Source organism: Pelobates fuscus, chromosome 11 (assembly GCF_036172605.1).
Source record: "Pelobates fuscus isolate aPelFus1 chromosome 11, aPelFus1.pri, whole genome shotgun sequence".
Lineage (NCBI taxonomy): Eukaryota > Metazoa > Chordata > Amphibia > Anura > Pelobatidae > Pelobates > Pelobates fuscus.
In genome coordinates this window covers 43087243-43103920 of record NC_086327.1, presented here as the reverse complement: position 1 = coordinate 43103920, position 16678 = coordinate 43087243, and the positions used below count along the sequence as shown (strand labels likewise).

Below are 16678 nucleotides of genomic sequence, written 5' to 3'. Positions count from 1 at the left end.
CCCGAATCACTCCACTACAAATGCCCTCTTAAAAGTTTGCAATGACATCCAAACTGGCATGGAACAAGGAGACCTAACTGGAGCTATTTTCCTTGATTTTGCAAAGGCCTTTGACACAATAGACTACGACATTCTACTGCGCAAACTCAAAAACTCAGGTATTGGTGATTGTTTGCTAGCCTGGTTTCGATCATATGTATCGCATTGCTCACAATATGTGTCCATTTCTGACAGCGACTCCCTCCCTCTCCCAGTCACTTGTGGTGTTCCCCAAGGTTCCATTCTCGGCCCCCTATTATTCACATTATTTATAAATTATATGCCTAAGGTCTGCAAATCCTCAAATGTACACATGTACGCAGATGACACAGTAATCTATGCAAGCAAATCCAATCTACTGCAGCTTGATGCTCTGCTCCAAGTCTAGTTTAGAAAAGTGGATCGCAAAAAACTAACTCTTCTTAAACACTGACAAAACTGTCACAATGATCTTTGAAACAGTACCTAAATTACACAAATTACACAATTCCCACCTATCCATGAAAACAAATTCAAAAAGCACACTGACCGCAGTCCACTCTTTCAAATACTTGGGTATGTTGTTAGACCCCAATTTATCTTTTGGCCTCCACATAGAAAAACTTGCATCTAAACTTTATCCAAAACTAGGTGCCCTGTACAGAAACAAAATCCTGCTTAAGCCCTACAGTAAAGGAAAAGATTGTACAGCAAATGCTGATGCCGATCATTGATTATGGGGATGTAGTATATGCACATGCACCGCAAACCCACCTTAATAAACTCAATACATTGTATAACTCGTTCTGCTGATTTGTGCTACAACGTAATTACAGGACCAACCATTGTGACATGTGACAAAAATAACTAAACTGCTTGTCGCTGGAATCCAGATGCACCCTTCATCTTTCCAGCCTTGTGTTTGAGCTTTTCTGGGAAGCTCCCACCATACCTGAGCAGAATGCACTCCCTGGCTGTTCCCACATCTTATAACCTCTGATCCAGTACCAGCCCTTTATTTAGTCTACCTCAATACAAAAAGAAAGCAGCCCGATCCTCCATTTCCTACAGAGCACCACAATTATGGAACAACCTCCCGCACACTTTCAAATCTTAAGCCTAAAGTCCTTTAAGAGATCCCTCTCTACATACCTCAAAACAGAATGCACGTGTCATGGTTGATTATATATTTCCTACCTGTTCTATGTTGAATTTTGTATATATTGTGTATTAATATTGTTTTTGTATTTTATTGTACCCTATTGTATCAATGCAATGTTTTGTGGACCCAGGACATACTTGAAAATAAGAAAAATCTCAATGTATCTTTCCTGGTCAAATATGTTATAAATAAATAGATAGATATATAGATATAATGCATTACCCTGCCTTCCAGAGTTTGGATTTGTGCTGCCCTAGGCACAACTACATTTAGGCAGCCCCAAAATTTGCCCCCCCAATTCCCCCCAATTCGTGTCAAGGCCTCTTTTTTGACTGACAGACACATGCCCTCATTGATACATGCACTGATGTACACTCACTGACAGATACTCACTGAAAGACACACACTTTCACTCACTGACAGCTACACTCACTCACTCACAGTAAGCTGGACAGCCCCAGAACACGAGGCAAACAAGGCATTTGTCTGGGAGCTTGGGGTGGCGTTTTTTGGCGCCCCGCCTGAAAGTGCTGCCCTAGGCAAATGCCTTGTTTGCCTTGTGGTAAATACATCCCTGGTTCACCTACATATTAAACCTAATGTTATCAGTTCACACACATAATTGTCACAATGTATTATGTGTGCTAGACTGCATATGTGATGTGGGTGTGTAAAATAATTATGAGTGCATATTTATGTTATAGGTTATAAACATAGTACAAATCAGTGTGAAACCCCATATTGATTCATTCACTCACATTACACATGTAGTGCACACATACACACATAACATATAGAGTCACACAAATATACAATTTACTTTTAGTTGCTAACATTCATTTTATGTGTACAGTAACACATATCACAGAGGCACTATCATTCACACATATATGCATTTAGTTACATATGTGGTTATAGAGAGGTCCAATGTTGGGGGCTTCAGTAGGGGGAGAAATTCCAAGGGGATGGTGATCAGCATAGTGTGACTGGTGGGATGCATGTATTTAACTTGGCGTCCCCCCAACCACACTATGCTTCAGCAAAAACTTAAATACATCACTTCCATTAGGTTGCAAAAACACAAATAAAACACAAGTATGTGCTAAAATTTGATGCCCATGTGTTTCTCGCACTGGAAGTATTATGTCATTGATACAACGCACAGGTTGAGAATGCATAGTTAGAAGACAATTTTGTGTTGCTGTTTCTTTTTCTTTTCTTGTATGGAGAATTGTATATTTGTTGACCTGGTTTATAGACAAAATAATAACCTGATGACTTAAAGGTAGGCAGACAATGTAACAGAGCAGCAGGAAATGCTAGCAGAATGCTTGGTTGTATATGGAGAGGTATTAGCAGTAGAAAGAGGGAAGTGCTCATGCCATTGTACAGAACACTGGTGAGACCTCACTTGGAGTATTGTACGCAGTACTGGAGACCGTATCTCCAGAAGGATATTGATACCTTAGAGAGAGTTCAGAGAAGGGCTACTAAACTGGTTCATGGATTGCAGGATAAAACTTACCAGGAAAGGTTAAAGGATCTTAACATGTATAGCTTGGAGGAAAGACGAGACAGGGGGGATATGATAGAAACATTTAAATACATAAAGGGAATTAACACAGTAAAGGAGGAGACTATATTTAAAAGAAGAAAAACTACCACAACAAGAGGACATAGTCTTAAATTAGAGGGACAAATGTTTAAAAATAATACCAGGAAGTATTACTTTAGTGAGAGGGTAGTGGATGCATGGAATAGCCTTCCAGCTGAAGTGGTAGAGGTTAACACAGTAAAGGAGTTTAAGCATGCGTGGGATAGGCATAAGGCTATTCTAACTATAAGTTAAGGCCAGAGACTAATGAAAGTATTTAGAAAATTGGGTAGACTAGATGGGCCGAATGGTTCTTATCTGCCGTCACATTCTATGTTTCTATGTTTCTGTATAAAAACATTGGGAAATTATTCAATTATAAGAAATACTTTATTTAATAATTATTAATATTATTGGCATTTATATAGCAACAACAGATTCTGTAGCGCTTTACAATATTATAAAAGGGAGAGGTTTAACAAAATATAAGACAATTGCAAAGAACTTACAGAACGATAGGTTGAAGAGGACCCTGCTCAAACGAGCTTGCAGTCTATAGTAGGTGGCGTAAAAACACAATAGGACAGGAGATAGCAATCACTTATTATCATTAAGAATGTAAGTACATGTTGGGAAGTAGAATGTTCATCTCACAATTTCAATTTCTTGTTTTGTCAGATCCCTCGGCGTTAAGTAAAGTGAACATAACTGGCAGTACAACCACAACTTTGACCTTAACATGGATTGACCCCAATGACATAAACAGAGACACCTATTCCTATAAAATTAAAGTGTCGAATGGAAGCAATTCCTGGGATATTATCACAGACCAAAATGTTACCAGTAAAGAAGTGCTAAACCTTTTACCTGGAGTAAACTACACATTCACAATTAATACTCTGACCATAAATAATAAATCAAGCTCTGACTCTCCACCCGTCACTGGAACAACAAGTAGGTAGACCTTTATGTGTGTCTGTAAGTTATAGCTAACAGCACATCCTCAATTGTTTCCAGGGTTGTTTTAATGTCACTTAAAATAAAAATAACACATTTGATAACTTTGCATGAAAGAAAATGTATGTAAGTACAAATAAACCAGTAAAATATCATAGGGCAAAAATGAAACACATATGTGAGGCCATAATCAGAAAACTGAATGTATTGCACTCAAAGTACAGTTAAATGGACACTATAGTTACCTGAACAACTGAAGAGGTTGTTCAGGTGAGTACAATAGATCCCTGAAGGCTTTTTCATGTAAACAATGTATTTTCAGAGAAAATTTAGTGTTTACCTTAAAACCTATTCAAACCTCCAGTGGCAGTCACTCAGATGGCCACCAGAGGGACTTTCTAGTTGAATCCTGCCTGATGCGCAGTAGTCACGTGTGACGTCTTCACATTTAGCTGAAGACATCAAATGTGGTATCAGGACACAGCAGGAACTGTGAACGTGCCTGCTGTGTCCTGTAGTAACTCCGAGGGTATCAGCAGCGAGAGCCGAAAGTGTGGGAGATAAGCGTGGGAGGCTGCTGAAGGCAGAACGCAGGAGACTGGAGACCGAGCAGGAGGATCCAGAGATCTACTGACTTCAAACAGTAAGTAAACGTATTTTAAAAATAAGTGAGTGAGAGTTAGTGTGAGAGTAAGTGAGTGTGAGAGAGTGTAAGAGAGTGATTGAGAGAGTTAGTGAGTGTGTGAGAGAAAGCGAGTGAGAGAGTAAGTGAGTGGGTGTGAGTAAGAGTTAAAGTGAGTTTGAGAGTGAGTGAGAGAGTTAGAGTGAGTCAGTGTGAGAGTTAGAGTGAGTTAGAGAGTTAGTGAGTGTGTGAGAGAGAGATAATAAGTGAGAGTGAGTGAGAGTAAGTGAGAAAGTAAGTGAGTGAGAGTAAAAGTGAGAGCCAGAGCTGACAGTGTGGGAGATAAGCGTGGGAGGCTGCTGAAGGCAGAAGGCAGGAGACTGGAGACCGAGCAGGAGGATCCAGAGATCTACTGACTTCAAACAGTAAGTAAACGTATTTTAAAAATAAGTGAGTGAGAGAGTGAGGGAGTGAGAATGAGTGGGAGAGTGAGTGAGAAAGTGGGTGGGTGGGTGAGTGAGTGGGAGAGAGTGAATATGAGAGTGAAAGTGAGAGAATGAGTGAGAGTAAAAGTGCGTGAGAGTGAGAATGTGAGAGTGAGAGAGTGAGTTAGTGAGTTAGTGAGTGAGAGAGTGAGTGAGAATGAGTAAGTGAGTGAGTTAGAGTAAGTGAGTGAGTGAGTGAGTTAGAGTAAGTGAGATGTAGAGTGAGTGAGTGTAATAGAGAATAAGTGAGTGAGAGAGTACGTGAGTGAGAGTGAAAGTGAGTGAGAATGAGTGTGTGAAAGTAAGTGCGAGTGAGTGAGAGAGAGTGAGAAAGTGAGTAAGAGAGTGGGAGAGTGAGTGAGAGAGTTAGAGGGAGTGGGAGAGTTAGAGGGAGTGAGTGAGAGAGTGAGTGAGAGAGTAAGCATGTAAGTGAGAGAGTGAGAAAGTGAGAGAGAAAGAGTAAGTGAGAGAGAGAGAAAGAGAGAGTGAGTGAGAGAGAGTTAGTCAGAGTCAGATAGTGATAGATAGACATGTGCAATTCGTTTCGTTCTGAATGTCAATTCGGGCAATTCGGACATTTGGATACTTCCGAATGTCCGAATAGCTGAATTGCCGAAGTGCCGAAGTTCCGAAGCACAGTATTGCCGAAGTACTGATATACCTACCCAGTGGAAGAATAAATTTTTTTACACTGTATACAAGTTTAAATAAAAAGTATACAAACATAGCCAGGATTCAGCTGTAAACATTTGCAACACTTACAACAATCAAGTAACACACATTGTAAGTTACTTAGCCAGTCAATGGAATGACAGGAATGAATAAGTAGATAACTCCCTAATTCCCACGGTATCAGGGAGCTATCTACCAAAAGGCTGAAAGACCTAAATTGCACATGTGCACCAGAGAGTGATGATGCTTCTCCAAGTGAAGTGTCTGATTGAGCCCTGCTACTTTGTCATTTTGATGAAAAAGTGGGCGTGGCCTGCCGAGGAACGGAGAAAAGTTTGACCTATGATAAGGACTCTAATTTATTTATTTTTAAAGGGGAAATTAATATAAAAGCAAGAAAGAAGGCTAGGGGACCTGTCTTTCTTGCTGTTATAGTTTGACTATAGTTCTTCTCTTGTAATGTGCTGTGAAGTACATAATAGTAACCTTAGAGAAGACTAATCAGCAGGGCCGGAATGGGGATACAAAGCAGCCTTGGAAAAAATATCTATGCCAGCCCCATAAGTCATTGCGCTATATATTGTCACATGTAATATGTAAGGCTATGTTTTGCCACCCCTGATGATTAAGTAATATATATATATTACTTAATCATCAGGGGTGGCAAAACATAGCCTTACATATTACATGTGACAATCCGATGGACCCCTTGGACGTCGGCCCCATGGTTTGCCGCGCGGGCCGGGGCAACAAAAGATAATGGCGGGTACCCGGTCGCTGGGGGCCGCAGGGGGGTCGGGCTCCCCTGGAGTGATGGGCCCGGTCGTAGCTGCGTCCCCTGCGACCGCGGTATGTATGCCAGTGGTTGGGAGGTATGCGTGCAAACATTTTGATAGATTCACATGTGTAACGTTTTCCTTTAATTCATATATATTTGTGCTAGGTATTATTTCCTGAAAAAATATATAGGATATCTATCAATATTTCTGTGTAATAAAGAACAAGAGGGGTACAATGTCACTTTTTCATTTAATATTTTCAGGCATTAGTTAATCTTTTCATAGAACCAACCTATTAAATAATTTATTTTACTGTGGTCGGTACTCTTGAATTCTCAAAGTTCAGTTGCTTGTTGATAGTACCAGTTACGCTGAATAGTTTTACAAATTCTATTCTTCAAATTAACATTTTGACCTTTGCTTACTTACTTTTTAGCTTTAAGGGGACCCATAACTTCTGCGGGCATTACACCGTTCAATACAATATTAATGAAATAAAATGACTTGTGTAAAGCATTTTCACGATGATGCATTCTTTTTTTCAGCATATATTAAAGGTTTGGGAAACATTGTGGGTGAGCTAAGAGTGGCGGGCCTGTTTTTACGCCAGACTTTGAACAATGATTGACATAGGGATAAGATGCAGACATTCTGTTCTAATTATTTTTCAGTGGTGTAGATTTTTCAATTTAATAATATATTTTCTTTTCGGGTAATACAATGTGTTCCTTTCTAGATCCCAACCAGCCCACCAACCTCAATGGAAGTGCAGTCAATACTACAACAATAAGCGTCAGCTGGAATGCTCCAAGTGATCCTAATGTCAAGTTATACAAATACCATGTCATATGTAGTTTGATAAATGGGACAAATACCACAACAGAAGAGACTAACAGCACAAACACTTTGATTTCAAGCTTGTCTAGCGGCTCTCTTTACAATGTATTTATTTACTCCTTGATCAATCATGTAGAAAGTGTGGCAAGTCAAATACTGCTTCAGACAAGTAAGTCCAGTAATAACGTTTTGGATAGGATTGTTTTGTACTTTCTCTGTGAAAACATAGTACATAGATACATAGGCTGAAAAGAGACATTTGTCAAGTTCAGCCTTTCTCACATCTGTTTTTGCTTTTGATTGAAAAGAAGGCAATAAAACCGTTTGAAGCACTTTCCTATTTTGCAAAAACCTAGGGAAAAAATTTGCGACCCAAGAATGGGGATTCAGATATCTTCTTGGTTCAAGAAGCCATGAATTAATGTATTAGACATGATATCCCAGAAAATGTTAATTTTGCAAGTATTCATCCTTTTGCTGTTTAAACATCTACGCAGACTCTGATAAAACCACCTATTCACCTATTGCTGGAAAATAATTTCGTAGCAGAGAAAAAAAGCTGTCTAATGGGAAACCAAATTTAAGGGAGATAAGAGAATATGTTTATATTCTTATGCTCTGATATGCCATCTAATTTTTTGAGTATTTATTTATGCACATTGAGATTTTTGAAGAAATCTCTAACCTATAATACAAGGTTATTATCAGTATTGTTTTGAACTCAGTGCAATTCTGTGTTTAGTGAATTAACTCCTGTATTCTTATCTGTATTATTTTGACCTATAATTTGAAATTCACAGATTTATTCACAAAGATGTGAATCAGGGAATTCAAAGTGAATTTCTAATTTTAAAGGACCATTCCAGGCACCATAACAACTTGAATCAACCAGGAGATCCCTGGCGCTATTTTAACCTTAAGGGCTTAAACCATTACTGAATTATTTAATGAATAATGAATATTTTAATTATTTAACTTTATTTACTCCATTCACTGAAAATCACTACTGTAACCGTTTTTCTCTCAGTTTTCTGAATTGCTTGCTCGTGATAGGCTGATGGTGTTAGCTGATGCTTTCAACCTATCAGTAGCACCTAGTCCGTGGCTTACTGATTAAAACCTCGGACCTCTGAAGGCAGAGCAATCATCAAAATGTTGGGGTGAAACCATTTGATAACGGTTTAACTCCTTTGGGTAAGACGGTGCCAGGACCTAAGGGCACCATAACAAATTCATTGTGAAAGAGTTGTTATGATGCCCAGAATGTCCCTTTAAGCCACAATGGCCAAACAGAAAACATAGTTGACATAATATTTTTTTTTACCAGCTCGCTGTGTTAGACTGAAATTGATATTCACTTTGCGTTCACCTCAAATCTCACTTAGCGAATCATCGAGACCAAGTATAGTTTTTCACTAAACCAGGAGTTGTTTATAAATGGCAAGAGAATTGTACCTTTTTAGCCCAAATCCATGAAAAGGAAAATACTCCAACTAAGCTATTTCTACTCCACTAATTTGACCTAAATGCTTGCGGAAATAATTCTAGTACACATCAGTCTCCAGTAGAATGCTTAAATGGACACTCCATTGCCCAAATACATAATAAATAAAAATCACAGTTTAGTAGATATACCCCTGTATGCATTTAATTATGTATGCATTTTTTTAATTTGGGGTATATCTAAAAACAGCTTGCAAAACCTGTTGATCTGCTTTCTTCTCCTCCTAACCCCGCCCAGACTTTCTGTAGCTGTCCATTCACCGACTTCCCAATGCCGCTCAATAAGCAGGTATTTGCAAGGCATGTGCTCTTACACATTGCTGCCTCTTCAGTTCAGCTCCACTGAGCCAACCAATCCAGGAAGTAACAGTGACTGTTATTGTCTGATTGAAAGCCGGGGGTTGTAGCAAGGTTAATTTATAATAGTGCCAATTTCTCTTGAAATATGTACTTTTTGTAAAATAAACAAAGAGGACATACTTTTCACACACAAAATTTTTCAGCAAGCTCAAGTGCTTTAGGGGTCCAGAGTGTCCCTTTAAATCCTGTGAATGTGTGTATGTCAGGTAATGCTTTTTAAATGTACACGAGAAGTTTATAGTTATACATCCCATGATTCAAATAAATGTTATATTTAAAAAAAAAAAAAGAAAAGAAAAAGAATTTGGTAATTAATAAATGGTTGACTGGGATTGATGAGTTCATCCTTGCACTTGCAATATCGACAAATATAAAACAAAATAAAAAAAATAATCAGAAACATATCTTCTTAACCCCTTAAGGACCAAACTTCTGGAATAAAAGGGAATCATGACATGTCACACATGTCATGTGTCCTTAAGGGGTTAAACAATATAGAAAGGTAGTTACACCTTTTATTGCATTCACTTTCTAAGAATTTTTTATGAAAACTTTCACTGTGACTGGGGCATAAATGAGGCATAAATGACTAGCATTTTTGTTTTTGGTTCTGGGGAGCCAACTAAAATTATTTCCTTGATTTCAATGAAATGTTTAGAAATGTAATGCTAACACTAATAACATTAACTGATTAACTATATTTTTCACTTAAATATTTTGTTCTTATAGAGCCAGAAATTGCTAATGACCTAAGTATTAAGAATATCACAAGTACGAATGTCAGTTTCTCCTGGATCTGTCCTCCTCGTGCAACTGGTGTTCAGATCAAAGCCACTACTGGTGGAAAAACCAAGGTAAAATATGTTACTAAACAATTACCTAGTCTCCTAAAAGTACAAGCCTAGCTGGGACCATCACACACGTCTCTACCTATAATATGAGTGACAGCCCTGGAATGGCAAGAGTTAACTCTTGCTGTACTTACATCTGCTGACCACTCAGCGACGCAAGACGGTTCAGCAAACCAGGAAGTTCAGTGTCTTTGGCACCATACAATTTCAGTGATTGGCTGACACAGTGTTCACATGATCTCTGACATTAACATGATTATCTGTCTCCTGTACACATTAAAGCCAAGCGTGTTCAAAGTGTGCTGAATGCATAATTTTTTCACATATACCACCAAAAAGTGTTGGGGTATTTTTTCTGCACACTTTTTTGCTGTGAAATTGTGTAAGTATGATGTGTGACCAGATCATTGGACTATATGCTTTTCATGCCCTGTGGATACACCTTTTATTTATAGGGACACTATAGACTCTGTACCCATTTCATCTCATTGAAATAGTTATAGTACCTGGACTTCTCTGGCGCTGTCTTTCCATTCAGTTTTAAACCATTTTTGATTAGTTTAACACTAAATAAATATCCCTGGCCACCCACAGCCTGGCACCTACTGGAGATATGCCTATGGCAGAGATTACACAATTCCTTCTGGCAATACCAATTTATACCAGCAATGGGCGCTTTGATAAGCTGACACTCTCAGCCAATCACAGATGCTCAGGCTAATGCTTACTTAAAGGACCACTATAGGCACCCAGACCACTTCAGCTCAATGAAGTGGCCTGGGTGCCAGGTCCATCTAGTGTTTACCCTGCAGCTGTAAACATAGCAGTTTCAGAGAAACTGCTATATTTACACTAGGGTTAATCCATCCTCTAGTGGCTGTCTCACTGACAGCCGCTAGAGGCGCTTCCGCGCTTCTCACTGTGAAAATCACCGTGAGAAGACGCTGACGTCCATAGGAAAGCATTGAGAAATGCTTTCCTATGGACTGTTTGAATGCGCGCTCGGCTCTTGCCGCGCATGTGCATTTGGCTCTGATGTCGGCAGAGGGAGGAGAGTTCCCCAGCGCCGAGGGAGCCTGGAGAAAGGTAAGTGTTTAACCCCTTCAGCCCAGCAGGAGGGTGAGCATGAGTTTGTTTTCCTGGCACTATAGTGGTCCTTTAACCCAAGCAGCACAGAGGGGATGAGCTGCTGATGACTCATGTTGAGCATTAAAACATTAAAAACAGTTTAACTCTGTATATAGTTGTATGGAGAGCGCCAGGGAACTCTAAACACTATAACCACATCAATCAGATGAAGCAGTTTGTTTGGCTACCATCTTCCTTAATCCCTTATTTCAAAATGTAATATGGAACAAGAGTAATGTATTGTAAGTATGATGAATTATTTCTTAATACCTTTATTGCAGTTTATAGACAAGTTACCATGGGTTTGTTACTGTGATACATTGTTATAAAGTAACACAACCAAAAAATTCCTATAAAAGAAGAACATTAGGAAAGCATAACAGATGTATTTATGCTCAGCATAGGGACCATCCTTCTAAATAGAACACTTGGGAATGTATGCCCGTGACAAATTTAGGAAAAGTTGCAGAGCCAAACTAGCAAAATTCAAATTTCTATTTTAATACTTGTAATGATTTGTTGTGTATGTACCTCATTTGGAGTAAATTATCAGACCTCAACTGTAACCCCTTAAGAACCACATGAAGGTCTATTTTGAGGTACCCCAGGAATTATTGGATACCCAAAGGTCCCCCATGTCAGCTGGGACATCAGTTATGAGCGCTGTATGTGAGCCAGACACATAGCCCTTTAAATTCATACCAACGCTCAGCCACAGTGAGTTTCAATTGCCCCAGTATCAGGGAGACCCACTAGAGTTTGAAAAGACCCCATTGAGGTCTCCCTACTTGCCCCATGCTCAGTGATCAGTGCTGGGCTTTACCAGCTGCCCAGCACCAATTTCTGTTCCTGGAGCTGAAGCAGTGAGCTCTCACTCTCATGTTGCCATCACAGAGCCCTCTCTGTACTATGTGAGCTATGAAATCCCTCTACTGATGGCAATCTTGGGTAGGATTATGGGTTGTATTAAGGGAAAGTTACGGTATCTATTATTGTGATTGAAAATAGTAGCAGAATAAAAATATAAGGTGTTCATAGCGTGGTCTGTGAATTTCTCCAAAATAAATACTTTTCAAAAAAAATTAAATGAATTGTCCTCAGTTTGCAATAAAATGGTCAAATTAAAAGTGTCAAAAGGGGATATACTTTCTTCAAATATATACTTTTGGAATTCTGTGACTACTATAAAAGTTGTAATCTCAGCATGCCAAATGTTGTGATGTGTTTGCTTTAAAACCATAATTTGCTCCTTGCAATATTTGTTTAATAACTCCTACAAATAATTGAACACGTAGACACATTAGGATTTTTAACAATCAGGATTAATTAGTGAATCTATATTGAGTTAGTTTTCTATAGTTGCACTTGATGTGTACAAATTATTAAATGTAAAACTGAGAAGAAAATGTTGTTTATTTTAAACATTTTCCCAATTTTTTACATTTTATTCCTATTTAATATTTTGTTATGTATTCATAGGGTATCAAGAGAAAGCTCTATCTCTTCTTTAAAAAAATAATAATAATATATATATATGCATTGATTTACTTGAACAGGGTGAATTTGTGGTTGAATGAACACCTTTGTTAAAAAGAATTTGGTCACAAACACAACACATCTCAAAATAGCCTTGATCCCTAATGGGTTAAATTTACCCCATCAAAGTGCAATAGACAAATCGCAAACAATATGTGAAAATGCTGAGTATTGAAGTATTCCCTAAATAGATGAATCTACTTTCACAAACTTCTGATTAGCGGAACTAGCTGTCTACAAACTTTAATATTCAAAACTGTAAATATTGTCTCCAATTAAAAAAAAAAAAAAAAAGTTTTATATCTATATGGAATTTAAAAGATATTCCTAAGTATTCTTAATAAACAGTTTATTGAATATGTTAGTGGATATAAAGAGCTAAGATAAATTTACTGTGGAATAAAGACCGCTAAAATATAACAATTACTTTTGTTCAGAATGAAGTAAATCAAACTTGTAGTCCAGGGGTTAATGAGTACAAACTGGAGAATCTGATACCCGGGAATTTCTATGAGTTTAGTTTGAGAACCTTCACAACCACTAATGCTAGCTCAAGGAGACGGCGCAGATCACCCACGGACAGCATAACAACCTACAGTGAACCGTACATCAAAACAGAACAGATGGGTATGTTAGTATTGATAACTCATGCCATTCTACTGATGATGATGTAATCTGTACTGAAATTAAGAAATGTACTTTTTCAATGTCCTGCCATCTTTTTAGATTCATGTTTAGTTTGTGTTTAATGCCCTCCACTAATATTGGAATCATTGGTAAATATGAGCTGCAGAAATAATATATTTATTGTTTAAACTAATACATATAATATATAGGGTGTGTCCAGCTAGGGGAGACAAAAATAATAGAACAATTGTTTAAACTTGTGCTCTGTTGGTTTTTTTTTTAGCCACATTTTGTGAGGCTCAACAACCTTTGCTGCGCATCACTATATTTCTTGGTCTTACCCATTGTTATGAATGAACACATATATAAGTGTCTGTTTTATCTTGAGCTCAGTGAAACATGTCCAAAATACTAGCAACTTAGAAATAAGAAGAGCTGTATAGGAAAGGCAAAAAGATAAAGGCATGTCTATTAACGAAGGAGACTTCTTATGATATACGTGAAATTTCTTCAAGGTTTTCATTCTCTTAATTCTTATGTCCTGCTACATTTCTACTTTTAGTTAACTAAACAGAATTCTAAAATACTAAAGTGGTAACATTGAAATATACCATCATCAATATGTATTTAATGTAGCTCCTTGTAATACGGAAGAAGTATGTGTTGGTGCTTAAAATATAAACAATAATAAATGTAATAGACTCTTGTGGTCAGCAATGCTCAGATACTTTGTGTCCACTTTAATTTACTTGGACTCTTCTTTTAATATATCCCACTGTTCTTCAGTGTTCCTAACTATTATTTATCATGTTTTAGAGCCAGCTACTGCTTCAAACCTTGAATGCTCTAAAATTGCAGGAGGTTATGGACTGAAAGTGTCTTTTAGTTGCCCTAAAGGCAATGTATCTAAATTAAATATCATGGTGGATAATTCTGAAAAAAAAACTATAACCGATTGTACAGGAAGTACAACTGTGGATGGCCTGCAGCCTGCGTATGGATATAACATTGTAGTGCAGACAGTCGCAGAGCCCAAAATAGCCTTCTCGGATAGTAAGATATGCAGAACTGATGATGTGGGTGAGTACCAAGCGGCTTATCTTTCTTCTTCTTCTTTTTTTCCACAACAAATCAGAATATATATGTATACTGGTAAATCTTTATTTATTTTAATCCTAGGTGTTATCGTAGGAGCCATAGTTGGTGTTTTGTTATTTCTACTTCTCGTGGGACTCATAGCTTTCTTTATCTTGAAAAAGAGGAGGTATGTAAATAATATATTTCTACATGTTGTAAATTTACTTAAATACTTCTGGTTCCTCTTGTAAATGGTACATGTTTAGCTAATAATTATTTGTTATGTATGTGTTTGTATGATTTGAATAAAAGGTCGCTAAAAAGTACAGTAATATCTACACTTACACATATAGACATGGTAAGTATTGAAGATATGGCTGTGAGCTTATAATCTAGTATCGTAGCAAAATTGAGTTATGGGTTTTGAGAAGAGCCCTACTCAAGAAATTCAAACAAAAAGAAAGGAACTGAGTTAAAAGGTGGACTTAGAGGAAGATACAGTGGAACCTCATAACTCGAACGTAATCCGTTCCTGAAGGCAGTTTGAGTTCCGATTTGTTCAAGAACCGAATCAACATTTCTCATAAGAATTAATATAAATTTGATTAATCCGTTCCAGACCCCCAAAATCACAGCATTTTAACACAAATTTTACAGTTTAATAATGACTTACATGCATTTATAATAAACGCAATGTACAGTAAATGAAATGAAAATGTAACTTCACTTTACCTGTAAAGATGAGAGTTGATAATGTAAATGAAAGGAGTAGAGTTATCATTGCTTGGATGTGGAGTCGCCTTCCGTAATTACAATAGTTAACTGTTCTGGCGTTCTTGCCCTTGATTGTTTCACACCACTGACACCTGGTTGAGGTTCCCTGGACCTTTTCTTCACTAGAAATTTGTCTATTGAGACTTGCTGTTGCATATGAGGTGTAAACAATGTAGGATGTTAAAATTATTTTTCCAGTACTCTCTAAGGGTTAGTTCTGTGTCTGAGGTCACTTCAAAGCACCTTTGGAACAGTGGTGTAAAGCTTCTTGAAGTTCTAAATTACTTGCTGGTCCATGGGTTGGATAAGAGGAGTTGTATTGGGGGGCAAATACTTTTTATTTTTTTGAAAATCTTTTTATTGTAGAGAAGGCAGTAAGAAAATGAGGCTCGTAGGCCTCCATGGGAAACATTGTGGAAAGATGTAGCACAAAGCATTTGTCATTCCATTTTAGGATACAACTTAACAGATTCTGAAACACTGTTTAGTTACAATGTTATTGTACAGGCATGGTATAATTGCAGTGTATACAGGTATGACTTGAGGGCGTATTTACAGTGGTCTCTCTCAATCTATAACTGGGCATGTATACACAAATTTTGTTCCATGCTCGGTGCGTGTCCTCCTGCATGTGTATTTATCGCTTCCTTCCACCAAGTATGGAGCTTATTTTTTCCCCCCCATCAGGGTCGGGTTTAATGAAGAGGGGTAAAAGTTGTTTGAAAAGGAAAGAAAAAGTGAGGGTCCATAGGTTCAGGAGAGGCTTCCCCTGGTCTCCACGTCGCCAGATCCAAGCGAGGTGTGAGCCATGTGTTGGTACGAAGTGTTGGGGAGTTATTTGGTTCTGGTAGTGCATCGTGTGGCGTGTACCCTGGTGGGTGCAGTTTAGTCTGTGTCCGTGTAACCGTCGGTCGCTGTGAAAATGTCTGGACGTTGACCTAATGAGCTTTCTTGGACCTTCCTCTCCAGAGGCCGGTCCATAGAATTGAATGAGGAATTTTCTGGTCGCCCGCCTGTTTGTTGTATCACATAGTCCATTTTGAGGGGCGTGTGGTGAGTGTTAGTAGGTCATGTGTAAGGTGTGAGGGATTGCGAATTAGTGTGCCGTTGGTCGTCCAATGTTTGCATGTGGGTGTGCGGTGTGATGCCTGGTCTGTCGAGTGGTTGTGTTTTTCTATGGGCGGTCTCACCTGCAAAGGAGAGGCGTCCTAAGGGAGGTATATGGTCAGTATAGTGGCAAGTTGAGTCCGGGGTCCGCCGCCTGGCTCCCCGCCTCCGAGGCGCACGGTGGGGGTCCACTATCTACCCGTCTGGAATGAGAACCAGGGTCGCCATGTCTCCACGTGCCTGGCTGGAATGAGGGATTTGGCCGGTGTCCTATACCACATGGATATCAATGACCTCTTGATAGTAAGAACTAGAGGAGCTTTTATGTTGCCAGAGTTCCCCATTGTGTTGGTGTGAGTGGTCTGTCCAGTTGTCGTTCCCACATTCTTTGGAAGGTATTATTATCCGAGGTGGCCCCCACTAGCAGATGCTGATAGAGTGTGGATACTGCTTTGTCGAGTGTGGTGCCTCGGTAGCATAAGTCTTCGAACCACGTAAGGTTTCTGTGTAGTAGAGTTCTGTGAGGGAGAGAATCGTAGTAATGTGTCAGCTGTAGATATCGGAGGGTCATTAAGGGCGTCTTCGGTCT

The 16678-nt window shown here is 38.6% G+C and overlaps 1 protein-coding gene across 1 annotated transcript in view; it reads left to right on the top strand.

Moving 5' to 3' along the window:
* PTPRH (protein tyrosine phosphatase receptor type H) overlaps positions 1 to 16678 on the top strand; it is a 165371-nt gene that overhangs the window by 124599 nt on the left and 24094 nt on the right. The window contains exons 9-14 of the mRNA XM_063435559.1: positions 3453 to 3728; positions 7026 to 7295; positions 9719 to 9843; positions 12942 to 13131; positions 13948 to 14211; positions 14311 to 14395. Coding sequence (XP_063291629.1) covers positions 3453 to 3728; positions 7026 to 7295; positions 9719 to 9843; positions 12942 to 13131; positions 13948 to 14211; positions 14311 to 14395 — 1210 coding nt within the window. The remainder of the gene's footprint in view (positions 1 to 3452; positions 3729 to 7025; positions 7296 to 9718; positions 9844 to 12941; positions 13132 to 13947; positions 14212 to 14310; positions 14396 to 16678) is intronic.